Source organism: Anoplopoma fimbria, chromosome 17 (genome assembly GCF_027596085.1).
Source record: "Anoplopoma fimbria isolate UVic2021 breed Golden Eagle Sablefish chromosome 17, Afim_UVic_2022, whole genome shotgun sequence".
Classification (NCBI taxonomy): Eukaryota; Metazoa; Chordata; class Actinopteri; order Perciformes; family Anoplopomatidae; genus Anoplopoma; species Anoplopoma fimbria.
The window spans coordinates 15,010,007-15,036,771 of record NC_072465.1 but is presented as its reverse complement, the minus strand read 5'-3'; the positions used below and the strand labels follow the sequence as shown (position 1 = coordinate 15,036,771).

At 38.7% G+C, this 26,765-nt stretch overlaps 1 protein-coding gene across 1 annotated transcript in view; it reads left to right on the top strand.

Moving 5' to 3' along the window:
- The window catches only part of srgap3 (SLIT-ROBO Rho GTPase activating protein 3), a 55,660-nt gene extending 35,591 nt beyond the window's left edge, over positions 1 to 20,069 (top strand). The window contains 17 exon segments of the mRNA XM_054616108.1: positions 3,456 to 3,677; positions 3,826 to 3,927; positions 4,680 to 4,877; positions 5,143 to 5,227; positions 7,137 to 7,164; positions 7,915 to 8,017; positions 8,943 to 9,003; positions 9,625 to 9,702; positions 9,813 to 9,947; positions 10,481 to 10,586; positions 11,962 to 12,189; positions 12,342 to 12,415; positions 14,527 to 14,707; positions 14,913 to 15,062; positions 15,169 to 15,484; positions 16,505 to 16,763; positions 16,766 to 20,069. Of these exon segments, the coding sequence (XP_054472083.1) occupies positions 3,456 to 3,677; positions 3,826 to 3,927; positions 4,680 to 4,877; positions 5,143 to 5,227; positions 7,137 to 7,164; positions 7,915 to 8,017; positions 8,943 to 9,003; positions 9,625 to 9,702; positions 9,813 to 9,947; positions 10,481 to 10,586; positions 11,962 to 12,189; positions 12,342 to 12,415; positions 14,527 to 14,707; positions 14,913 to 15,062; positions 15,169 to 15,484; positions 16,505 to 16,763; positions 16,766 to 16,950 (2,511 nt within the window). The 3' untranslated portion in view covers positions 16,951 to 20,069.
- The last annotated feature ends 6,696 nt before the right edge of the window (positions 20,070 to 26,765 follow it).

Here is a 26,765-nt window from a genome sequence, read left to right as displayed (position 1 = left end):
GCAGCACTGTCACTTTTCTCACCATCTGTTCCTGAGTCTCATTCGTTCTCAGCCTGTTAGCTGTTTGTTTTCAAGCTGCGCTGTTGGCCCCAATGAATGTATTTGCTATCATTTTTTTCATTATTTATTTCTGCACAACAAAATTAACACTGATGCCAGTCACTGATTGCTGTTGACATGACTATGAGTTAAACGTTCTGCAATATTACGCAGCTAAAGAAAGGATATTTTTTACTGATTATCCACAAAACATAAAACATACATCTAACGCTTTAATATGAAGTCAATTTTACACAAATTATGAACCAGTAGTACTGCTGGAAAGTCTGATTACCAGAGTTTAAAATGACTGACTTTGTTCAGCAAACCACTAATGGTTGGGAGATGATCAAAGTCAGCTGGTGAACAGATGCTGTGTTTATGCAGGCATGACTGCGGTTAAAGTGGTTGGTACTGGGCTCTTAGGTGACCTGCTACCAATCACCTTGCAGACAAACAGACAAACAGACAAACATTGCGATGAGGAAGCCTTTATTAACCATTTTTGACAAAATCTTTCAAAATGTTCTGTATCTTCATCTTTTAGATGTGAACACTTAAGGAGGGTTTGACTTTGAGACTTTATTTACTTTTCTAATGTACATAAACATTTCTATCCAATTCGGCTATTAGGTGATACACACACATCCAACACACCAACTATTTACTGTTTTGTTGTTTTTTTTCTTTCACCAAAAAAGATCCTTGGTAACACTTTCTATGCCCATGCCTATAATTCATTGTAAACATTTTTATTATTTGTTATAAACTACTTATAGCACTGTGCAATCATAGTTTTAAGGTCTAAATATCCAAAAACGCTTTATAATAATCATCAACAGACATTATGAAGCATTTTATAATGTCTTAGAAGGTCATGTATCATAATACTTACTTATTACTGATCACTGACATTTTTTGCAAGGATCATAGTGTATAATAATTCCCATAAGTTATATACTATAATTTTTTCACAATGAATTGTAATCACTGTTATAATGCATTATAATGTTCTTTGAAAATAATTTTACAGTATGTTTGTTTTGATCCTCATTCATTTTTTTCAATTTACTTAAAGCAAAAAGATGACCCCTTTGGGTAATATAATCACATTATAATGCATTATAACAGTAATTATAATTCTATATAATATTATAATGAATTGTAAAAAAAATGAATGACCAGGAATTATAGATTATTATAATACTTGACTTTATAGCACATTCTGAAATGCTTTATAATTTGTTCTTTTTATTTTTTTAAATCATTATTAATATTTATTAGTTCTTAAAACTACGATTATACAGTGCTATAAGCAGATTCTAACTTATTATACGTGTGTTTATAGTGCATTATAAGTAAGTTTATAATGCATTATAGACATAGGCGTGTTTTTTTCTTTAACTTCATTGAAGGTTTGGGTTTCAGAACTAATATTCTGTTAGTTATTGTAGTTTGTATTCTTATAAAGGCCTATGTTGTACAGTTTAATTGACAAATAGCAGTGAATGTGGGATTTGTGGCTGTTGAGACAAAAAAAAAAAGCGTACATATTTGGATTTCTATCACTGACGTTTACCTGTCAGCCTTTCAATGTGCCTGTTTTTTCCTCTGTGTTAATCGCTTGGTTGTCACATTTTTGCTTGAGGGCCAGACCACCATACAGCAGTACATTAGTCACAGAGATAGTACATTTTCCAGGTCAGGTGTGATAAAATATGGTTTCAGTGAGATTTCTATAATATAACAAGCATTGGATTATTTTTAACAATTACAGTTGAAAAAGCATAAAGACTATGTATCTGCTATATGCAGTGTGATGGTGAGATGTCGGTGGTAGCTTGACATAGTAAGAACCCGATTCAGGCCTATCCCTGCCTCTTTCATGGACCCAGTGTCCTGAATCTGAAATGTCCATGTCATCCTAAATCCTGCTGAGCTGCAGGGTATGGGATTGTGAGCTTGACTGGTTTGGCTGCCACAAGCGGGGCAGGGGAGGAAGAAGGGTCCGTTTGTCAAGTCAGAGTAACTGCACACCACACATCAAACCAGATGCTCACGCAGCAAGAAGTCAGCTTTGTCAGTCAGCATCAGTGACTTTAAATTGTTGAAGAGTAATTCTGAACAACATGTTGAATTTTCTATTCTATGCTGCTTAGAAATAATAAATGCTGTTAGGAGTGAGGTTGGTCAGTGGTGTCTGCATGATTAAGCCTTTTAACTTGTACTTGGAAGATAACCTTAATTTGGTCAAGTTTGATTACCTCCATGGAGAAATTTAATTATTGCAGCAGCATATAGTAAGCTGTAGAATACAGAACAAAAGACAAAAAACAGTAATTGAGTACATGGTGGTTTTGCATACATTAAAAACATCTATTGTGGTGATTTCATGCGACCAAGTAGAAATTTAAGCATTTTAAAGTGAATGTGAGAGGTACTGTTGCTGTTGGTGAAATAACTTGAGTATACCTTAAGCAAACGAATAAAATACAGCCTATATAAACCAAAACATAATTATTAATATGCAGTATTCGCCGACGCTATGTTTGCACAGCTCTAATGTGAGAGATATAAAAAGCATGAAAGTACGTGCTCACCAATGTTTCGATTAAAGATTATCTTATCTTCCTTCCCCAACTATCTGCTTCCTTCAGGCTGCTGCTTCAGATATGAATGTGTTCTCACTCAGTTTGCTTGTTTAAAAAGAAGCTAATTTGCTCCTTTTAGTCTTTAATCTATTAAGCCACTTTGACTGAGTGGCGCAATGAGGCTTTTGCACCAAAGTAGAAAGACTACTTCCTCAGTGCTAAAGAGTGTTAAAGAGTGTTTGCATAGTGATTCACAGAGCTGTCAGCTGCCTCAAGCTCCCTCTGAACCTCATCACTACCATCCTCTGCCTAATTAGGTTAGTTCATCCAGCTCTGTATGGTAAGACTCTGTAATTATCCCCGTTGTCCTACTGTGCTAGCTCCTGAAATTCTGTGAACTCTGCTTCTATTTCTGAAAGGTAACCCGTAGCAGGATGCAATTTGGGATTTAGTCCATTAAATAGGTCTGAACATGCTAGAAGGTTCTCAAAGTAACCAACTTTACTGAAACTTGCACATTCCCCCATTCCCTGATTAATCTATATTTATTTGTCAAATTTAAGAGCAACATAACATCAATTGAAAATCCCTTAAAAGTTTTTAGTCACTTCCTGTGGCGTAACTTCCCACTTTACTGCACTTTGATGTACGAGTGTACTCCAGGGTGTGGTCTGTTGGGTGTGGTAACAGCTGATACTTAAAACACAGTTTTTCAGCCTTTTGTTGAATTAATCTTAATTATTTCAACTCCATTTTGCAATTCCATCTTCTTCTACATTTATGATATGTTTTCCTGGTAATTTATCAGCCGTTTTATCTCTGCAGTGCTGTGACCTGGGCTACCACGCTAGCTTGGCACGCACCCTCAGGACCTACTTATCTGCTGAGTATAACTTGGAGACATCACGCCACGAGGGACTGGATATCATAGAGAATGCGGTGGACAACCTGGATTCCCGCAGTGACAAGCACAAGATAATGGATATGCATAACCAGGTGTTCTGCCCTCCAATGCGCTTTGAGTACCTGCCACACATGGGAGATGAGGTGAGATGCTTAAAATGTTGCAGATTTGTTTTTCCACTAAACACTGAAGTCACTTACCGAAGAATGCTTTTTTGCAATTTAACTATTTAAGCTTCAGAAGGATCTTTTTTGTCAGTTGTAACCCATGTGTCCTCCTTCACCTCCTCAGGTGTGCCAGGTGAGCGCCCAGCAGCCTGTCCAGACTGAACTCCTGATGCGCTACCACCAACTGCAGTCTCGCTTAGCTACGCTAAAGATTGAGAATGAGGAGGTGAGGATTTATGATGGGCCTGTGTCTGTCCAGCAGCCCCTCCACCACCACCTTCAGCCCCACCCCCCAAAAACAGAAAGCCCTGTCTCATTTACCCCGGAGCCAAGTAGGAGGGCCACATCACCATCTGTTCTCATTGCAATTACACTCCAATGACCCTTTGTCTGCAGGAGGCGAGAATATATTAAGATTGCCACACCACCAGTGTTATGTTTTCTATGATGTTTTCTATAAAATTGTCTATTTTGTGACGAAGAGAGGAATTTCTCATTAAGTGCAAATGGAGGTTATAATAACCAGGGCCTGTTCCCTGTCTCCCTGTGTCTTGTGCTCTGGAGGATAATGGATGAGCCCTTCCATTACTGGAAATGAGCTTTATCAATCTCAGCCCTAAACAAAAAGCCTCCTTCCTGTAATTTACACACACAATTTGTTTCTTTGCCAGACACTTTTTATTTTCATGTCTTAGTCTAATGTTTGCCTGATATGCTGGTTGCTTTTGACTGATTTTTCAGTGCTGCATGATACCATTTCAGTGTAATTCAAGGTAATTTAGTGTTCAGGGGTCTTTGATATAAATATGCTAGTGCTGTAAATCACTCTCTCTTGCCCTTGAAAATCAGTTACTTTGGTTCTATCAAGGCTTGGAAAAAAAATTGCCACAAAAAAGTAAAATATGACAAAAGACTGAGTATGATATGACGCTTCATTTGTCATCTTCTCTCCTTTTATATTTCCCCCCATCTGTGCAGGTGAGAAAGACCTTGGATGCCACCATGCAAACACTGCAGGACATGCTGACAGTAGAGGACTTTGACATGTCGGATGCCTTTCACCACAGCCGCTCCACTGAATCCATTAAGTCCGTGGCCTCCGAGTTCTACATGAGCAAGCTGAATGTAGCCAAGAGGAGGGCGAACCAACAGGAGACTGAAATGTTTTACTTTTCTGTGAGTTCTTGTCAATTTTAATCTATCCATCCTTCCAAATGATTATTGGCTATACTGGCCTGCTATGAACCCCGGCGTTGCTCTGCTTTTCAAAAACAAGCCATCAGTCATCATTTCCACCTGATCTGCAAATAGAATTGAAATTAAACTAGCACAGATTGAATTAATGCTGATTTGAGCAACACTGAATCATTTGACTGGGCTCATGTTACACTGGATTAGTGCTACTGCTCACTCATTGTTGCCTTCATCTCTTTGTGTGTAGAAATTCAAGGAGTTCCTGAATGGCAGTAACCTCATCATTAAGCTGCAGGCCAAGCATGACTTACTGAAGCAGACACTGGGCGAAGGTAAGGAGTTGATTCTCACCGTCTGTCTTCATCTATGACCCAGAAAATCCTGCCACAGCTCTGTAAAATCTCTGCCCTCAGGTTAAAACGGTGCTGGTCTTATCTAATAAGCAGCAGGGAATGAGGTATAGGAGTCTACAAAGACAACCATTTTTTAAGGAAGCAGGAAGGAATAAGAGCTGAAAGTCAAGTAGAAAACTATCACACTAAAATCAGACCACGTCTACTTTGAAGTTTCCATTCCCCAGTATGCTTATCTCCATTTGTTAAAACATTATCTGGTTAGTCTCTATATGGTGAAGCCGCAGGGAGGGTTTCCATTTCCAGGCTGTAAGAGAAAAAGGCTTCCCCTCGACCCCTCCTTTCCCCAGGGGTCCCCTTGTCACCTCAGCCGTGAACAGTTTACGCCCAATCAATCAGCAGGACCAGACCCAGGCCCGTTTCTACAGCTGCTCCTGCATCAGGGGTTCACCTCATAGAAAAGGGCATCACGCACAGACAGCTGAGGCCTCGCAACACACATGAATATTTCTTCATTTCACACCTTGGATTCATTCATTCATTCAAGTCTTTACTTTGAATTTTATTTTGCCCGAGCATTCAGGGCCTCAAAAAGTCCTTGTGCTTCCCTCTGTGGCAAACTGTCAGCTGCACAACACTCACATTATAGTTCATATCCCTCTCTGGACAGAGCCGTTTGTATGTCCACGGAGGAGCAGCTGAGAGAGTGTATGAACACGACATATGGCGTCTCCAGGTACCACCCATGTTTAATTATTCAGGTGATCAATCGGGGTTGCGTCATGCTCGTTAGCTCCTTGCTTCACACCCCAAATAGCGTGTTTGTGTATGTGTGTGGTTGTTTGTGAGCATGACAGAGGGAACAAGATGAGACTAGTGAGGGCCACATGGCGTTTACATCTTGCTGCATGTATTAATGAAAACATAATGCCGAGCACTGGCACCAGACAAGATGGTGCTAGAATATCTGCCAGCCCTTGTTTCACAGATAAGGAGTCACCAATTCCCTTGTTCAGTGAATCTGATTCATACTCGTCTGCTTTTATGTTTATATAATACATATCCCTGTATCAATGAGGGACTCTGGCACTTTTCGAATGAATTTAGGGGGAAATCAACGTAGACTTTTTTTGCTCATGCTTGAGAAAGTCTGTAATTTTGAGGTTGGTTGGTCAGAGGTAGACAGAGGCTATCACTCAGAGGAATGGTGTCTGGGAAATGTGCTGTTGTTTATTCACATGAATGCTCCAGAGACCCTGTCCATCTGCCAGAATGATGTGTTAAGAAATGGGTTGGCCTTTGCTATTTCTGTCCATTGTTAGATGGAGTAAAGAAATAATGTTGGAATGCTTTCGGGGGGTTGTACATTGAACTGCCTTCCAGTTGATGATCCAGTCACTGGTAGACAAAGAAACAATATGGGTCATTTTTAATTTAACTGTGTTATCAGTAGAAACATAAACTTTGAAATATTCTTAAATCAGTCAAAAACAGTATAGTTGAGTTTAATTAGGACTTTGCAGACTGTGTTTTCTCCATACATATGCCTATCACATATGCTTGTGTTGTTGGAAACCCATAACAAAAGGCTCAGTGAACCAGCACAGACATCTCCAACATAATATACACACTGCAGTCGCCACCCCCCTTTTCTTTGCTCTGCGAGGGGGCCTATAACCCCACAGGGTCCTCTGGGTCCCCTGTGGTTTCAACGACGACTGCTCAATAGCTTTTCTTCTGAATGGTGTACGAACTGCTCCATTCATCTCTCCCTCAATAGTCATGTTGTGTCTCATCAAACCCTTCAGTGGCGTTGGACACTGGAGTCTGTATAATATGTACCACAAAGATTTGACATGTCCCTCTTGTGTTTTATTTGTTTCCGCAGGGGAAAGGGCTGAATGTGGAACTACAAGGTATGCTGTCCTTTGCCTCTCAGCCATTAAGCATTTGACTATAGCATTTTTCAGATGAAATGTCGTTGAAAAATCTTAGGGAAAGGAAGAAAAAAGTATGTTGGTTGTACCAAAACAGATAAATATATATTTCAATAATTTAATAATTGATTTATATATTCATTCAATTTTACCTCATTGCATGGCAACATTATAGTCCCTGAATGAAAAGCACTGTCTAAACAAAGACCATGCTCAGTATGTTATATAGACATACAATGAATGTTAAATCTATTAGGGGGGCATGGAGTGGCCATGGTTTTGCAGTTGCCATTGTCTTCTCCAAAATGACACATTTGCTTGCACATACAACATATTGCTTTTGTAGTTTCTTTCATAAAGGATTATCATATATCAAATAACTTCCATCTGCAAATCGTTAAATTTCAAAACGTCAAAACAACTTGTTGGTGATTTTATTGACCTTGTTTATTATGTTCATTAACTGTGCTGTTTTGTGGGTAATTCAAAGTCTGACTTTTATCATGCGTCGGTTATTAAAGACTTCTTCGATGAAACACCTTACTTTGGGTTTTTCTCAACTTTTAAAGAAGTATAATTTTTTCCTTTACTTTACTTAAACAGATGTTGTTTTATAGCCCTGTTGTAGCGACTGTTTTTTCATTCATACCTGCTTTTGAACCAGAATGTTTAGTTCTACAGTTTTCACAGAATATGGTGTTTTTGTATCATTTGTCCATAATTTCACAGGCCACCCACCCTTCCCCCTAAACCACAGAAAATGCGGAAGCCTAGGCCACGCTCCCAGTATAACCATAAGCTGTTTAACGGCAATATGGAGACCTTCATCCAGGTACCTCTGGTGGTGGTGTATGACTGAGCGGCCCCTGTGGAGCAGGAGGGGAAGGCAGCTAGAGCCTTCGCTCTCATTCTCTTCCTCACTTTGGCCTTCTGTTCCTCCCTCTTCCAGCTGCCCTTGATCGTGATATAACGCCTCTGTTTAACCTCTAATCCTCCTCCTCCCTTCTGTGGTTCTGCCGGTGCAGACAGAGCGCCAGTCAGCTGTCTCTCTATTCCCCTCCAGAACAATTTACCAACTCTGGCTTTATTTCTAAACCCACTCTTTCAACGATTGAGAGGCAGGAGACAGCAGTGGATCTGCTTTTTCCCTCGCTGCACCCAACCCTTCACTGCATCTCTGTAGCTTTCCTATTGCCGGTCCTTGTGCTTAACCTTCTTTAACCTCCAGAGGGGTCATTTGTCATCTGAGCTTTCCTAACTTTGTGCCTCTCTGCCCTCTCTTCCTCTGCTACTCTGTGCTTTGCGGCTTTCTGTCCCAGAGGAAGAAGGAATGCCCGTACCCGCGTTCAGGTATCTGTTGTTGGAGACTATAGCTCAGGGCACAAGGGCACTAAACCTTTAGACTAATAGTAGACATTTTCTGACTACTGATCAAGCTACACTTGCATGCTGCTAGTTTCCACAACTGATCATGTTTTAATAACAGTGTCTTGTTATTTGGATTGTTTTTGTCTGTTTTACACTGCTCATGAGATTTGCTTAATAAAATGTTTATGAGGCATTAGTTTTGTGATTAAGTGGAGCATCAGACTCCCTGTCTTGCAATTCTTTAGTTAATGTCCATTAGCACAGGGGATTCTCTAAGACATTGTAGTTATAGTTAATAATTAATATTAGGGGCTGTTTAAATGTTTCTCTTTTAGTAATGTTTCATTCTTTTGCTGTAATTCTTTATTTTTCACATAATTTCATTTTAGGATTCAGGTCAACCAATCCCACTTGTTGTCGAAAGCTGTATCAGATACATCAACCTATACGGTAAGTCTCACATCATGTTGCCGTGACTACTACCTCTGAGTGAAAGGGCAGTAAAATTAAAGCAAACTATGGAGTCCTTTGAAAACTCCTTCAGCCTCATAAGAAGTGACAGCAGCTATTGGACGAGGCAATCTATTTCCACAAATAGCCGCAAGTACTGACCTGCTCTGCTGAGCACCTTTAGTCTCTGAAGGCGCTCAGCTGCCTGCCAGTGATTTGACAAGCTTATAACAATAGATCACACACAGAGAGTTTTGAAAGTCCCATTGGTCCTGGTTTAGTCAGTACAGCCAACCCCCCAACCGTGTTTATAGCCCCTCCCTGTCTACCTTCACATCTGTCTTCAGCTCATTGCTGTAGCCTGCAGGCCTCTCCTCTGGATCTGGACCTAATGAAACTCCAGAAAACTGATTAGGAGCGCTCTAACTGAAACCATATGTTGCAGCCTCACTGAGGGGCCCTCTCCTGGAAAAATACGCATCTCCCTTTATGACTAGATTACATTTCCTGCTCTGTGTTATGTGTTTCCAATGGGCTTTCATGAAGCTGGCACTGGGGTTTGGTGATAATGGTAGCCAGCGTAACTCAAAATCTCTGAATCCTGGGTTGTATTTGTTTCAGGCCTGCAGCAGCAAGGCATATTTCGCGTGCCGGGGTCACAGGTGGAAGTCAATGATATTAAGAACTCATTTGAGAGAGGTGAGTCAAATGACATGTGGCGTTATATTCCCCCTTTTCATGTCACAAATTATAACAAGATAAACGCATCAAATGTCACTACTGAAAGAACACATATATCTCTCAATCAGGTGAGGATCCCTTGATTGATGACCAGAATGAGCATGATATCAACTCAGTGGCTGGGGTGCTGAAGCTGTACTTCAGAGGACTGGAGAACCCCATCTTTCCAAAGGAGCGCTTTCTGGACTTCATCTCTACCATCAGTGAGTCAACACAAAAGCCATCCCAGTCACGACTGAGCTGGTTGTATAGAAAAGAGAAAACACACCTTGCAGTTTCTGAGAAACTCAGCTTTACTAAAGAAGAGAGAAGGCATGCACTGCAGCATATGGAATCAATCTCAACACCAGGGCTCTCTGCCTGATGTTTAACAGAAAGCCAGTAGGAAGAGGGGAGTGTGGGCCACATCAGTCTGCCGTGTGCAAGTTCACCACAGAATAATTTCCCTGCTGTTTCTACAGTAATAGTTTGATCACTCAGTGTGCCTTAGGAGTCTGGTGAAAGGCAGAAGGGGGCATCTATTAGTTTCAAATAACAGCATTTTCAGAATCTCAGCCTTTTGCTTTTGCTCAGTTTGAGCAATGCTCCTTGCAAGGGTCTGGTATATATTATACTTCAGTGGACTAAAAGCTTGGTGCACATATATATAAAGGTTTAAAAGCTATTTTGTTATCTTGGTTATTGCGGTGTAAACCCCTGTTGTTACACTTGTCTATGTCTGTCCTTTGTGTTTCAGAGCTGGAGTCTGGAGCTGAGAGAGCGCATCACATCCAGCAGATTACTGTGACTCTTTCTCGCACAATCATAATCGTCATGAGATACCTTTTTGCGTTTCTCAATCAGTGAGTTTGCGCTGATTCACATTGCATTATAAGCCACATGTCCTGGTGTATACAGACAAGCAATTAGAGATTAGTTTATTCTTTGCACAAATATTAGTGAGGTTATTGAATCTTCAACTTAACTCACATGTAAATTTGCTTCTAATGTGGAAAATCTCTGTTGAACAAACACAAAATAGTTACAGTCAAGTGAAAAGGCCAGATCCTAAAATACATTGAAAAAGTCCCACCTGCTATTTATTGCTACATCTCTGTCTGCAGTGTTTCAGGAGTTATTTATGGTTTCGGAAACTCATGCCTTGCTGAAGCAGAATACCTGTCGTTATTAATGCAGCTTTTACCGGGTTTGCCTGCAGAACAAAGAGTTTGATTTCATACCCCAGGTTTATTCTACTCTTCTATACCCCCTTCATTGTTGGAGCTATTCCAGCTGTGGTTTCGCTGCTTAGCCTCAGCTAGTTGATAATGTGCAAGGACTGATTATGACTTCCTCTTGCACCACTGAATGATTTGACTACCCAGAGTGGGTTGTGGCATGTGCTGGCTAAGTCAATTTGTTTGAGGGGTTGGCGGATCAGAGTGCTTTTTAGGCAAATGTCGAAATATGCTGTGCAATGAAGCATTTAATACTGTATGTAAAAACTCAATTTAGTTGAAGCCAGACTCTGACTCTGTATGAAATGTGTCTGCTACACAGTTCAATTTCAAATGTTTAGCAATGGAGCACATGACTACTACTATGTGAACAGGGTCATAAATAGTGATGAACCCACAGAGAATTATCACCTCAGTTCTAGGTAGATTTATAGAATCTTTCAGCTCAGTGTTTGGGTTTTTCAGCTTTTCTCTTCTGGTTCAGTCTTGTTTTCAGCTGCAGCAAACAGTGTTTTTTAGTGTAAAAGCTCTAAAACCTAGAGGTTAGCAAAAACAACAAATTTAGCAGCTCGTTGCTGAACATAGTGGCGTATTTGGCAGCTATAGAGCCAGATATTTCTTACATTCACCGGGCAGAAACATGACTCCAAAAGACTGATAATGTTGCTCCTGATCTGCTGAATGTATAAAGTTGCTGTTTACTCACATTCGTCATATGAACTTAAAAGGAAATAATATGTCAGTATTCGGTTCACAGCTTGTTTCCACTGTCCCCAAGTGGCCAAAGTATCTGGTATTGCAGGTTTAGCATGGTAAAAAACAGTCTGATTATTTACGACATTATATATCACCCAAATTAAACAAAAGGGAAGCCCAAGCACAAAAAACATTACAGACTACCACTAGACTACAACATATACATACAGTTTTTTTATGTTACCTGATGTAAAAGGTTGCTGCCATCTTTTAACCCACAATGCTCCCCTGTCCCGTCCCTCAGTCTCTCCCAGTACAGTGATGAGAACATGATGGATCCATACAATTTGGCAATCTGCTTTGGTCCAACCCTGATGCCTATCCCAGACGGACAGGATCCTGTATCGTGCCAGGCCCATGTTAACGAGGTCATCAAGACCATCATCACCCACAATGAACTCATCTTTCCCAATCAACGTGAGCTGGACGGCCCAGTGTATGAAAAGTGCATGACTGGGGGGGAGGAGTACTGGTGAGTATTGGCGGATAGCAAAGTACAGTTGTGTTGAGGCTACAGTTGTTGTGGTTCAGAGGAAAGTGTTTTATTTTATTCTCATAAAACAAATATTTGTAATGTTTCATGCTATATATTGGTGACTTTTCACTTTCCATTTGCTCCCACAGTGACAGCCCACACAGTGAACCAGGAACTATTGACGAGGCTGACAATGGAACTGAACCACACACCAGTGATGAAGGTGAGTACATCATAGTAGTCATTCTTTCAAGAAGGGGCTTTGTTATTACCCAGGTATGTCCCCAGGGATGGTGATGTTGGTCTGCTGGTCAGTCAGGTCCAGACTGAAATATCTCAACAACTATTGGAAGGATTGCCATGACATTTGGTTCAGACATTCATGGTGCCCTGAGAATGAACTGACTTAGGTGATCTTTTGACTCTACATCTAGTGCCACCAGCATGTTGACATTTGTGGTTTTGAGTGAAATGTCTAAACAACGATCGGTCAGATTGCCATTAAAGTTGGTACAGATATTTATGTTCCCCTCCGGAACAACTTTGTTGATTCCCTGACTTTTTCACATTTCCTTTTTTTTTTTATTCAGGCAATACTTTGCTTTATGACCAAATACTTGTAAAAGCTCCTTTAGCTGTACTTTGTGATTAAGGTTAGCATGCTAACACGCTAAACTAAGATGGTTAACGTGACACACTACTCTTGCTAAATATTAGCATGTTAGTATTAATATTGTTAGCATGTTAACATGCTGACCTTATCATTCATCTTAAAAAAAGCCTACATACAGCCTCATAGAGATGCTAGAATGGTTGTTAATCTTCACGCAGGCTATTATTCCTGATGTAATGTGTCTAATGTTAATAGTCATGTGAACTGTGGTTCTTGCCTTTGAAAAAAATAATAGGCAGTAGTACAATTACATGGATTTCACATGAGAATATTTGTGATTTTATTAGTCTTTATGGATGAGATAGCTGTATAGACTGACCTTTTTTTATTAAGTGCTTTTGAGTGTGAGAGATGAGTTGGGTGGCTTGTGCGGCTACAGCTTATGATTGCAAAGGCCTTTGTGATGTTTGAAGTTGAGTAAACAGTGTTGGCATGCAGTGCTGCCTCTTTGATCTGTATTTCTCTCTCTCTCTCTCTCTCTCTCTCTGTGTCTCTCTCTCTCTCACCGAGAGAGAGAGACTCTCTCTCTGTGTCTCTCTCTCTCTACCTCTTCCCCCACATGCTCTTTGTTCAGTGTTAGTCAGCAATTCTCCTGAGACTTTCTCCTTTGTGCAGTATTTCCCCAATTCTCCACTGGGCTTTGAATGCATTACTGGGCAGGCACAAAAGCCAAAACAAGGGTAATACACAGAATAAAATCTCTGGTGTTGTATGTGAAGTTTCAGTGGACAGGTCTATGTACTGGTGTGTGTATAAGGAGTGTGTGAGGTCAGACTGGGGTAACCCTGTCTTTGAGCTTCCTTTTTGCTGTTGGCTGCATTTGTAATGTGGGCTGCTGACTGTTACTTTCTTTTCGTGCTGTTACTTGAAATAGACAACACAGACTGGTTGCCCACTGTAGATCTGCTCCTGCAGGCCTCAATGAGTCTTATGTGATGTTATGGTCTCAGGTGTTGTGCTGTAGTTTCTGTAGCTAGTTCAGTGGGTGTTATCTGGCAGCAGTTAAGTTTTAATGTAAGAAAATAAAGTTTGTTTCAGAACTATGCAATGATGCTGTACCCTTTACTATTTGAATTACTTTGGAATTGAAACCAAATTTGAACAAAACTGATTTTCTATCTTAATCACTCTGAATTAAGAATGTCCTCTTTCACATCTTTGCACCCCTTGGGTAGTTTTTTTTCTAAATAGGGGTGCAAAAGTGGGTTTTTTTCTTGGTAAGATCTGATTACTGTTACCATACAGTTAACTCTGACTGACCCCTGCTGGCTGACATGGTGAAATACACTGCAGACAAGACTGGGTTTTCTTTTTATATTTAGGCAAAATCCTCTTCCTTTTTCAGATTGGTTGTGACCTAAAATAGTTATTTCTCATACATAGTGTTTTAACAGTAGTGGCTGTTGTCATGCAATCGTTAGTTTGATAAATATTGGTAAATATTTTCTCCATACAAATGTTTGTTATATTTCAGCTTTGTACCTCTGTAGTGTGTTTTAGGGATTAACAATGTAAACTGAGTGATACTGACTTAAGCTTTTTGGAAATAACATTGTTTACTGATTCATAACAATGATGTGAATGCAGCAAAGATTGAATGAGAGTTTGGGTTTATTTAGAGGGTGATTACGTTTTTAAAAAATGTATATTTATGTTTTCAGAGGTCGAACAGATAGAGGCCATCGCTAAGTTTGACTACGTGGGACGTACTCCCAGGGAGCTGTCCTTCAAAAAGGGAGCCTCTCTGCTTCTGTATCACAGAGCATCTGAAGACTGGTGGGAGGGACGTCACAACGGGGTGGATGGCCTCATCCCACATCAGTACATTGTAGTACAAGACCTGTGAGTAACAGCAGTTTATCATGTGTCATGAAATTCTCTCACTAACATTTTGAATCATCATCAGTAGAGCTGACAATATTACTAAACTCTTGGGTTGGACGATGTTACACTGAATATTCCTTTAAAATGTAATTAATGTAGGTATACAATTCATTTAGTTATTGTGTGTGTTTTATGCTCACCATCAGTGCCTCTACTCTTTCAGGGATGATGCTTTCTCAGATAACCTCAGCCAGAAAGCAGATAGTGAAGCGAGCAGTGGACCATTGCTGGATGATAAGGCTTCATCCAAAAATGATGTCCCGTCTCCATGTGAACAATCACCTGATTACAACTTTGGAGGAGTAATGGGGAGGTGAAAACAATTAAGAATAACACCTTCCTTGATTTAGAAGTTTTAGTGAGTTCTATTGAGGAGTTTTCCCATTTGACTTTTGGTCCGATCTGATCCCTGTCTGCAGGGTGAGGCTACGGTCCGACGGAGCTGCCGTCCCTCGTCGTCGGAGTGGTACAGACACCCACAGCCCAACCAGAGTGGCTGACACTCCGCCAAGGGCCGCAGCCTGTCCCAGCAGCCCCCACAAGGTGTCCATCAGCAAGGCTCGTATTGAGAGCCCAGAAAAGAGGCGCATTGGCACCTTTGGCAGTGCAGGAAGCATCAACTACTCGGACAGGAAGGCCTATCCTGAGGGCCACCCTCTGAGACCCGTGCCGGGGGCCACGCGTCACAGCAGCCTCGGGGACCACAAATCACTGGAGACTGAAGCTCTAGCTGAGGTAAGCTGGGAAATTTCAGGTAGAGGCAAAAATGATGGATAAATAGCAAAAATGATACAGAGAAACAGACCCTTTGATATAATTTGTTTATATATGTCTGTTTTTTGGCACTATGGTCACATGATATATAATATAATATAAGGCAATTGTAGTATATAAGAGGATTTGGAAAGTGTGTTAGAAAAGAGCCAGGCCACCTGATGTAGCTGTCAATCTGAGAGCAACAGCTGAGACCTGGAGTAAATGTCAGGGCCCGGCTTCAGCTGGGAGACAGACACATCTCAAGAACACAGAGGCATGGAACTGAATATCAAGCTAAAGAGAACTGAATGTTTGCCACCAAATTCTCCTCATGAGCTAATCGTTGCAGCCTTTAGATCCAAACACATTCGAAACATCAAATGTTCAGCGTGTACTAATTTGACTCGAGCTGTTGGGTTTTGATGGCTCATTTCAAAATACTACCATACTAGTTATTTTAGCCAGCTGCTGTGTTTGAGAAATGAGGATGTGTTGTCTTTTACCATTCCAGGCACCCAATGATGTGCATTTGTTTCAGTAGGAACTGCATTAACATGCAGCAATAATTAAAGATTAAGTTATTGCATACTTGAAATTTACTATGATGCATTACATTAATTTTATTTTCTATCTACCCTTTTTTGAATGTGTTGCATTTTTATTTTTCACTGCACTTGGCCATGAATAATTTTTAATACTATTTTATCGTATTATTACGTTTAACTTTTATGTTATTAGTGGTATTAATAATGGTAGTAGTAATAGTAGTAGTATTATTAGTTTTATAAAAAATGTAAATCATATAGTACAAATCTTACACTGTACAGTCTTTATTTGAAAAAAGGTTGACAATAATGCTAAACATAAATTAGTTGAAGTTAAATCGCTATTATTTGCACATGGGTATATGTGTTATTTATTTAAGTGCTTCATGTCTCACTGACCTGGCTGTTATTTCTGACTGTCTTGTTCTCCTTATCTTCATCCTTCCTCTACCAGGACATAGAGAAGACTATGACTACAGCGCTCCATGAGCTCCGTGAGCTGGAGCGACAGAACACCGTAAAGCAGGCTCCTGATGTGGTCTTGGACACTCTGGAGCCCATGAAGAACCCAATAAGCTCTGAACCTGGCAGTCCTCTGCACACCATTATGATCCGTGACCCGGATGCAGCCATGCGCCGCAGTAGCAGCTCTACCTCTGAGATGATGACCACCTTCAAACCGGCTCTCTCTGCACGGCTGGCTGGCGCTCAGCTACGCCCCCACCCATGAGGCCAGTGCGCCCTCCTCCTACTCAGCATCGCTCGAGCAGCTCCAGCTCTTCAGGGGTCGGCAGTCCTGCTGTAACTCCCACTGAGAAGATGTTTCCGACTAACAGTACAGCTGCTGCTTCTAACATGAATACGTCCAGTGATGCTGGAGATAAGTCTGGTACAATGTAGCAGAGGTGGTAAGGCTGTAAAGCCTCCTAATTGAGGGGAAAGCATATGAGATAAGTGCTGATATGTGAAGGCAGATATGGATATTTTCCTCTCTGTTTTATGCCTGACTTAATTCATATATTCAGGAAGCTCTTGAAGCGAGCCTTCAATATGTTACCATGGTGATAAAGCGGTGGAAGTAGCTGTAGAGGTGTGATAGCGGAAAGCTCCACTCTCTTTGAAACTTGATTTAATTAAAAAAATGTGTGTAAGAATACATACATTCAGATTTACCTCAGTTTCAAGAAAAAAAAAAACTGTGGCCATGTTCTTAGCCCAGAGATACAATGAATGCAAGTGAAGCAATACTTGTGTGACATTTAGTATTAGTTTCCACACAGCACACGTTGTCCAGCCGATGTTTCAGTCACTCCTGCTGATGTGTAGGAAACACCTCATCTGGACGGGTGACATTCAGGCTTAAACACCATGTTTGTTTACCATTTAGCTCCCAGGCCTTATGGCTGTACATACAAACTTACTTGAAGTCCCCATGCTTTCTTTTTGTACTATAATACAGTGGATGTTGAGCAAAGTAACAACTTAGTGACATTATATTCTTCTGCATGCGGGGTTTGGAGAAAATGAGGAAAACATTATAGATTCTCTACATTGAGAAATGATGATGTGGCATTTTCTCATATAGTCATTGGAAGTTTAAAATATTTGTCTGAAAACAAAGTAATACGTGGGGATCTTACAGGATTTTATTTTAAATCTGCCATCTGTGTGGTACTCGGTGTTTCCCCTGAAGTCATCCTGTTCACAGCTAAACATAAAAACATCCTGGCATGAAGATGATTTCTGGAGTCTGAGACATACTAACCACAACTTAGCAAAGCAAGTTGTCCTTCACCATCATGTACGGTTGGACTGTGGGCAGACTTAACTATTGCATCAACTAATGTACTGTAGGAATCCTGTGTTAACCTTGTACATAATATATAGCTAATAATTTAAAGTGTTAATCTTGTACATGCTGATACAAAAAAAGCAAAAGGTTGGCTGGGAATGGCACTTAGATTTAAGATCATTAACCACCTTTTATCTTCTTCAGTAAACTACAAACGTTCTTTTTAACCGTGTAAAATAGAGTTAAAATAGTTTACCTTGTGCTGTGAGCTTAGAATGCATTTGGTAATTGTACTGTAGAAAAACGGATTGCTGTTGAAAGGACAATGAAGCCTGAATAAATGTTTGCCTCATTATGTTTTTTACACACACACACATTTTCACCCTCCGTTCACAAACGAACTGCCGCAAATCTAATTCGGATGATCGAATGATTGCATAAGATACATGGAAAAATCCCCTCTGACAGTTCCTCTCTCAAATTTAAAATGTGATACTTACCTAAAAAGGAAGAAGTAGAAGTAGATGTTGTGACATACTGTTATTACAGTTATCACACCTTCTTGCTTTTTTCTTATCCTTGTTGATAGATACAGTTATGCAGTTATGCTACAGTTATGTAAACTATTTCTTCAGTTAGAAGAAAACTAAATAGATTTCAGTGTTTATATCTACTGTACCTCTTGTCATTCTGACAGCTCTAGTCCAGATAACTTATTATCCGCATCCCAAAGAGCCTGCTCTGTTCTGCATGTTTTGCGCTGTAATGTCTGACTCATATTCTGCGGCAGTTAAACAATGGCTGTATGTGGTGCCTTGCCTTGGTAAAATGCACAAATTAATTCAATATTGGATTCTTTTTCTTTTTTTTAAGAAATGGTTCTTAACATTTATGGGGATTAGGAATGATGAATTAAAATAAAAGTGAAAGAGAACAATGCTTGATTGAGTGAAATCAACTTAAATATTAGCATGTAAACCAGATTCCACTGTCAACTGCAGTCAGTCTGTACATTCTTCAGTGTTACTGAGATACATGTAAGTTGAATATATTTGCTTGTTGTCAATGGGTTGATTCCTAGGAACACATAGCTCCTACAGCCAGAAAAAGGCAATACAGTATTTAAAGTCAAACAGTGCTCTCACACCATCTTCTGGCTCATGCTGGTATTGCTTCTTCTTGTGACAAACCAGTGGATACCATCACCTTTACCAGGGGGTCATGATCTGGAGATACTATTACCATCTAAGCTTATCCATATGGTTCTCTTTGTCTGTCCTGGTTACAGAACTGCACCTGTTAAAATCTACGAAGATAATGTTACAAAAAAGCTTTTGTTTGTTGAAATATAAAGAAAGCACACAAGTTCAAAAGGTGAAATTATAATCATAATATTTAACTAGACTGTTTCTTTTTTTATTTATAGACAGAAGTGGAGCAAAAGATTTGAGTGCCTTTTGTGCACAACATCAATTTTTATTGGACTTTTATATTTACTTTTTTTTACTGTAATATGTTGTCTATTAGTTGTTTATTATAAACTGATGTTGCTTTTTTATCTTTGCTTTCTACTGCTACTCGGTCGTCAAAACCACAATGAATACATCATGTAAAGATATTTTACTCATGAATTACAAAAGAATCATGATGAAACGCTCATCTATGTTTGGGCTGAAGACTTTGGCTGATCGCTGAAGACTACTGTATATGCGATTTACTGCTGAGGTTCAGTAGAATCATCTCAGAATATTTCTCTAATATTTTTGTTTTCCATGTGAACTGCCTGTGCTGTGGTTGAGCCGTAACTTGTCATTTAGCTCCTTCCCTTCATTGCACTGATGTTGGAAACAGAGGGACTGATATGGACCGTCCTCTTGCAGAGGTTATAAGGCACTCTGTGCGCTCTCCTTCTCCCTACATGTGATACTACCAGACATTTTCTTTCCTGGAATATATGCTGAAATGTGTAACACTGTTAGTCTGCTGACATGAGAAGACAATAAGTTAATATTCAAAAAGGGCATCACAGTAAGAGAGCAGACCGTCATGTGGGGACCGGAGTGTGAGTTGCTGTCACACTGTTAACCTTCTCTTTGATTGTTTGTCTAGTGATGCTGTTTGTTGATGAGTGTCTGGTTGGTTGAAACCCTGTGATGTAATGAACACCATACCACTGACTGGATGTAGAAAACCCCTGCATCCAAATAAAACCATTATTTCTCTGTGATCTGGCTATTGTGAGTGAATTGTTTTTAATTAGTGGTGCCAAAATACTTATCTGGAATCCAGTTGTGAATGAAATATGAATCACGTCATCTAAACTATAACAGATAATGTTATGGAAGCATTTTTTCTGATGTTACTTCAACGTACCAAACTTTGAAGTAGTATTTAAAAAAAAAAACTTACAATAAGAATGATTAAACATTTTGATACATTTCAGAGGTACATGGCTTTTTCCAAATTAACCTCACCAACTTTAAAATATATTAGTAAAAGACAGTGTGATGCAGAAATATCTCACGTGAAATAATCAGCTGTTCTCACTTTGGCATAAAGTTTTGTGTTTGTGTATGACCCCTTTGATCATATTTTGCCGACAGCAAAACACAAAACTAGAGCCAGTGTCTGGTTTGTCCGTTCTGGGCTACTGTAGAAATATGGCAGCTGGCTCAGTGAAGAGGACCTGATCTCAATGTAGATATAAATGACTAATTCTAAAAACACAATCAGTCTTGTTTTTAGGTTATTATATACCAAAAAAAAAACATTCTTAGTAATATGATATACCATTTCTGACATTATAGCCTGTTACTCACGGCAACTTTAAAACAAGGAGACTAGTGTAACAGCAGTATAAATAACAGCAAAATAATATAATGATACTTTTTAAAGGAAGTTAAATGTGAAATAGTTATATTTTCATTGTAAATAATAGGTTGGATGGGAGCTTATCAACAAAGAAGAAGAAAGATTTTATATACAAACAGAATCTCTACAATCTCTGTTGTTCATTCTGCTGCCACAGGATGGAGAGCTGCAGCAGAGAAAGTGTTTGACGAACATGAGGTTTACTTGTAGATTGTGTAGTCAGCACTCCGTTGATTACCCTTAAAGGATTAGGAACGAGCGTAGTAGTGATGGCTATGCAGAGAAAAGAGTTTAGCATGAATTAGATGATTACATCTCCCATTGAAATTGGCTTTCTAGTCCACTGGTCAAAGAGTGTTACACCACCAGCTCACACTGTCGAAGCATAAACTAAATAAAATTTGTTCCACCTCAGAAACCCCTGTTCAACAAGAACATGTCAAACGAGCAACTGTGTTCACAGTTTTCATTAGTCTGGAAGAGGATACCTCTAACCTCTAACAAGTTAAAATCAACTGGAAGTGTACTTTCAAAAGGTTCTGTGTTTAAGTTCGTCATTATGACACATTGATTTATAAATCAAACAAGGATCTCAATGTGTTGAGGTCATGTTGTCAAAAAGAATGCAGTAAGAAATAATTAATTACAATTGAAGAAGCAATTTTACTGTCCCAGATGATTCTTTAAGTCATAATTATAAGAAGGAAGGAAATACATATTGTCTATTAGAAAGGAAGTAATTATGATGGCATATGAAAATAAATTGCACTAATTTACAGAACGAAAACACAGACATTGATGTGTATTTCTACAGAGAGTGACATGTATATCAGTTAGCATAATACTTACGTCATGAATCCTCTTGTTTGGTGTCCATGTTGCATGATAAACATTTAGGTTTTACAAGTGATTTCGTCCCTTTTTTCATATCCAAAAACAGTGAGCACTGTGGCACACATCCCTGCTGACCTTAGGCTCTGTAGGACCAGGATGGCAAAATCCAGGACATAAATGTTTGTGTGTTTCTTTCAGTCATGAAAAAGTGTATTCAGCCCAAAGATAAACCAGCAAGTGACCTTATAATTACTTGGATTACTTGTCAAGAAAAGAAACCAACAAGCAGCTACTTTTCGGGCATGGAAAAGAATGAGTTATGCCTCATCAATGAAGAACAGATTCTAAAGCTGGAAAAATAAGTTGCATAAGCCATCTACAGTGACCTAATTTGGCATATCTCCCATTATGATGAATATGCAAATGAGAGCAAACTCGCATAATAATCTCTATGTAAGAGTCACAGCAAACAAAATGATCATAACTGCCTGTCTTAACCTTAACCTTCCCTGCCTCTACTGAGGGGCGTCAATGTAATTAATTGTGAAACAGTTACACGCTCCAATTAAAACCCCTTAACGATCAGTGATGACCTGTGGATCATTCATTTTCATAATCTGAACAAAACAACGTAAACAAATCATCAAGTCATGTTTAATTTGTTTCAAGTGTTTCCATTATTGATGTGCACTTTTTTATAGCAAAAAAAAAAAAAGCAGGCAGTGCGCTTATTATGAATAAAAAAATGTTTTACCCAAATGTATATCATGAAAAGTGACATGACATATGACGACAAACACATTTAGTGTCATAGGGCATTTTATTCAAATAATTTCAAATAAAATTTCATTTATATTTTATAATCAGCGAGTTGATCAACAACATCACCAAAGCACAAAAATATGTCGTCTGTTTGTCTCTTTAATTGTCTGAGAAATTGACCAAAATTAAAGATAATTTCTTATATTTATACTTAGCAATAGTTGGCATTAATTATTGATAGTGAAACAAATATACATATATTACTATGCTGATTAATCATGCTTTCCATATCTGTTGTTAACATGTGTTGAAGATGGCCTGCCACATTTTCATTTGCTATTCCTAATTGTAATGTGACTCCTCATCACAACATGGCTTCATTGGGCAGAGTCTACAATTCTATGAGTTATATTTGTGTCTGATTTCAGCATTTTCAACACTTAAATCTAATAATAAATAGACAAGGGTTGAATGTCTTGCTCAAGGTTGGCATGATACATAAATGTTGGAGGGATCAAACCAGAGACTATCAAGCTGAGAGACAGTCTAGACAAGATCAAAATGTCACTGACAGGGAACTTGAAGAACATGAAGCTTTTCATTTTCCATATTTTGTCTTGTCTCGGTGAGTGAAGCTGACGTCAGACTGCCACAGAGATCCCTCAAATACTTAATACTTTATACTGTTTGCATCATTGTGCTTTGATACAGTTCCAGAAACATTTTTTCTTTTTCTCAGATTCTGTACATGTATGAACCAACTCACATCCTGACTCTATCAAGCATGAACAGAAAGGAACATGACCGAAAGTCAGACTTTTAAAGGTAATAGCGGGTGGCAACACCTCTGAATTCAGTGACATTTCCAGCTGTGTCATTGATGTGCAGGGATGCAGTGGGGTGGTGCATACAGAGCATACATACTAAACCAAGTCCAAAAACACATAGGTCGGAAGTCGGTTGTTTTCGTTGTATCTGCACACACTATCACAAATCAAGAATGCATGACATGCTGCACAGAAACACAAAAGATCAATACAGTCCTAATGATACAAGAGACACATGCACATATAATGGACATTGAAGCTCTGAGATCTTATTGTGGCTTATTTATATTCATGATGTTTTTGCTGTGGCATGCCTAATGTGGCTTTGCAGTTGTGATGGAACTTTGAAGTGAAGATTTTGAAGAAGAAAGATGCCAACGCTAAGGCGAAGCTGGTCCTGCATTATCAATCACCCTTTGATAGTATGTGTGTAGTTTTGAAGCAAGCGAATACGATGACCCCAATAATGTGATCAGTTATGGTAAGCTTGCATTTTATAGCTATTTATTGGGTTTCAGATTGTATTTGTTGTTAATGCACTTGTGATTTTAAGGCTTTCTGATTTTCTAGGTTAATGAAAAAACCTGTTAAATTATCTCGAACCAGTTATTCATGAGTTTACTAACCCAATGCAAGTAAATATTAGACAGTTGTTCTTTTGTGTTTTTGCTGGAGGCTATGTGGCTTTTGCATGCATACATTTAACTATAGTGTATAGATATTGAAATTTAGATTCATGTCTCTGATTCTTTCTGTCTCTACTCACTGTATATTTTCACAAAAAACCATAGCCTACACACTTGGATATATTATGAAAATAAAACGTTATCAAATATTGATTATATATGTATTTAACAAATTAAAGTAATGAATTAAAAACATTTATATTTAGTGCATTTTGAAGGACAAATACTATATATACTGTAGAACTATCAGCTCAATAATGGAACAGACCTCTGGGCAGACATTTATGTAAGATGTATGAATCATTATGTAAATATAGAATTTCTGATGAGAATATTTGCGCTTATCAAGCGTTTAATTTAATTCAACTGCAGATTGCTTTTCACATCACATGTAATGAGCAATGTGAGTAAAGTACTTCCGATAATTCCATAGAACAAATTAAAATATCTGGACCATAATGTAATGAACATTAATGAATTCAAAGTAAAATGCTAATATGATCATGGAAGGAAAAGACAAAAAGATTTGATCTCCTCCCAGGGTAGATCCAAAAGGCTGAAGGTGTTATTGCTGCCAATTACCTCGTGCTTAATTAAATTGAAGCAAAATGCTTTAAACAATGTACCAAAGAAGCAAAACACATAAAAATGAAAAAATGTATCAGGAATGAACCACTGAAACAGACCTCTGTCATTGGCATCTTATCTGCTTAAGGCCGTTGTTTAACACTAGAAACAATCTGTCTGCTCTCATTTCCCACAGCTCCAGCCATTGTTATGATCCCAGACAGGTCCGGCCCTGTGCTCTGGGTAACACAGGGCTGGATGAGTCACTTGCTAAGGGCCTCATTAGATAGAGCTATACATGTGAAGCATAGATAACAGTATTGCACTGATAAGGCAAAGCACAACACAGTTGTTTGACACCGTAGAGCAGATGTTTCAGACAAAGTCCCATTATGGATCACACAGTTAATGTATACATGTGAACCACAGATTTACCTCAGCCTGTTGACTGAATGTTAAGCCTTTTACTCTTATATGCCAGGATTTATGCTCACATGCAACTATTTTGCATTAGCAAAAAGCCTTTTAGTGTCAAACATAATGCTGCCTGGATTTCACGTGAATGTCCATATTTCCCATGGCATTAGAAAGTTAATGAATATGCTACAATGATCTTTGGTGTGTTCATTCGGACGTGCTTTAGGCACACATTTAAGTGAAAAAACTTGAAACTGATTTCTGACTGTCTGTAGCAGCATAGTCTGATCTTTTGAACCATATTTCCGCAGGAACAGGCCAGGACAAAGCTCCATATATTCATATAATTAAAACCTCAGATACAGTTTCCTTAATGTATTTCACATATGTGATGCTTGTTTTAATCCACATTAAATAGTCTGACTTGCTCTAATTGACCCCCTTTCAAGAAATGCCATTGAAAATGTTGAACTTAGAAAAAAGTAAAAAGTAAATTTTAATTATTGAGACGTTTTTCGTTATCTCTGTTCACTCACATCGACACGCTTAGGCTCCAGATACATCAGCTCTCTTTGTAAATAATTGTGGAAATTCATCCTTGAATATTTCCTTGATATTATCGGCATCATGATAATGTTTTCTCCATGTGAGAGTTAGAAAGAAGCCATAAGTAATGAAGAAATAAAAAAAAATCCTAGTCTAAAATAATATAATAAAATGTTTAATGTGCTGTTGACAGCAACATTAATACAACTATGCACTGAAAAGAGCACTTAAAAATCCAAAACTGAAATAGACCCTGTGTAAAATATCTGTTAATTGGCTTATTGTGTAATATAAAATCTGACACAGAAAATCTTGCAGGCATTCGGTACATCTTGTAATCTTGCTAAAAAAAAAAGCATATCATTACTATTTTGGCTACTGACTTGACTGACTGAAGAATACTTGACACTGATTAAATATTCTCATTTTCAAAACCCATCAGAATGTCTAAGCAGAGTGCTAGAAGAGGACAACAGTTAGTCAAACTCTAGCTGAAATAATTATACCTGATTCATCTGCGTGTGTGTGTCAGGGAGTATTATTTATATATTCTGCATTAGTATTTATTTTACAGTAGTTCACATTTTGTGGTGTTTTGAAACAGCTCAGTGTCTTTACTTATTCTGTCTACAGAATTCAATGCATGGGCCATGACTTTTGGGATTTCAATGAGTACGAATAAATGAAGAGATAGAATGTCAAACACCCATACACACTCAAAGAACCGAAGGAATTGTTTCAATACAAAGACTTCAGTCAGGAAAAGACAAAGTAGGATGCATATTATTATATTTGGCTAAATGAATTGAATTAATCACAGCTAACACAATGAATTGAAACAGAGAGTCCTCTCTCTCTCTCTGGCCATGACATTTACAGTTTCCTTGACCCCTGAAACGTTTTGACTTCCTTGCATTCTAGTCTAAGGTGTCGAACTGGTCACAAAATAAATAATAAATAGTGATAATGTGATTACGAAGGGGTGACACTTCCTGTGATGAATGCCAACAACTGTACAAATAAAAGTGGTCTTATCCTCTTCCGCAGGGGACCATGTGGAAAGTATTGTTAATGCTTTGGCAACAGTGTGAAATTATTTAACGCTTGAGGAGCTACATCCTCCAAACCACTGAGAAATATTTAATTACTGCACAAAAATGTCCCTGAATATTGATGTGACTGAATAATCACATTCAAGCACGCATCTAACATGTCCAACATAAATACGTTTGCATTATAATGTCTTTTCCTTGGTTTCAGGGTTTTAAATTAATGTACAGTACATCTTACATTTACATCACTGAATATCTGTGATTGGTTGATATACCTGTAATTAATATGTTCCAAATATCACTGATTTTCTAAACAAACAATGCAAATGCTGATATGCTTTAAAGGCCATATCAAAGAAAG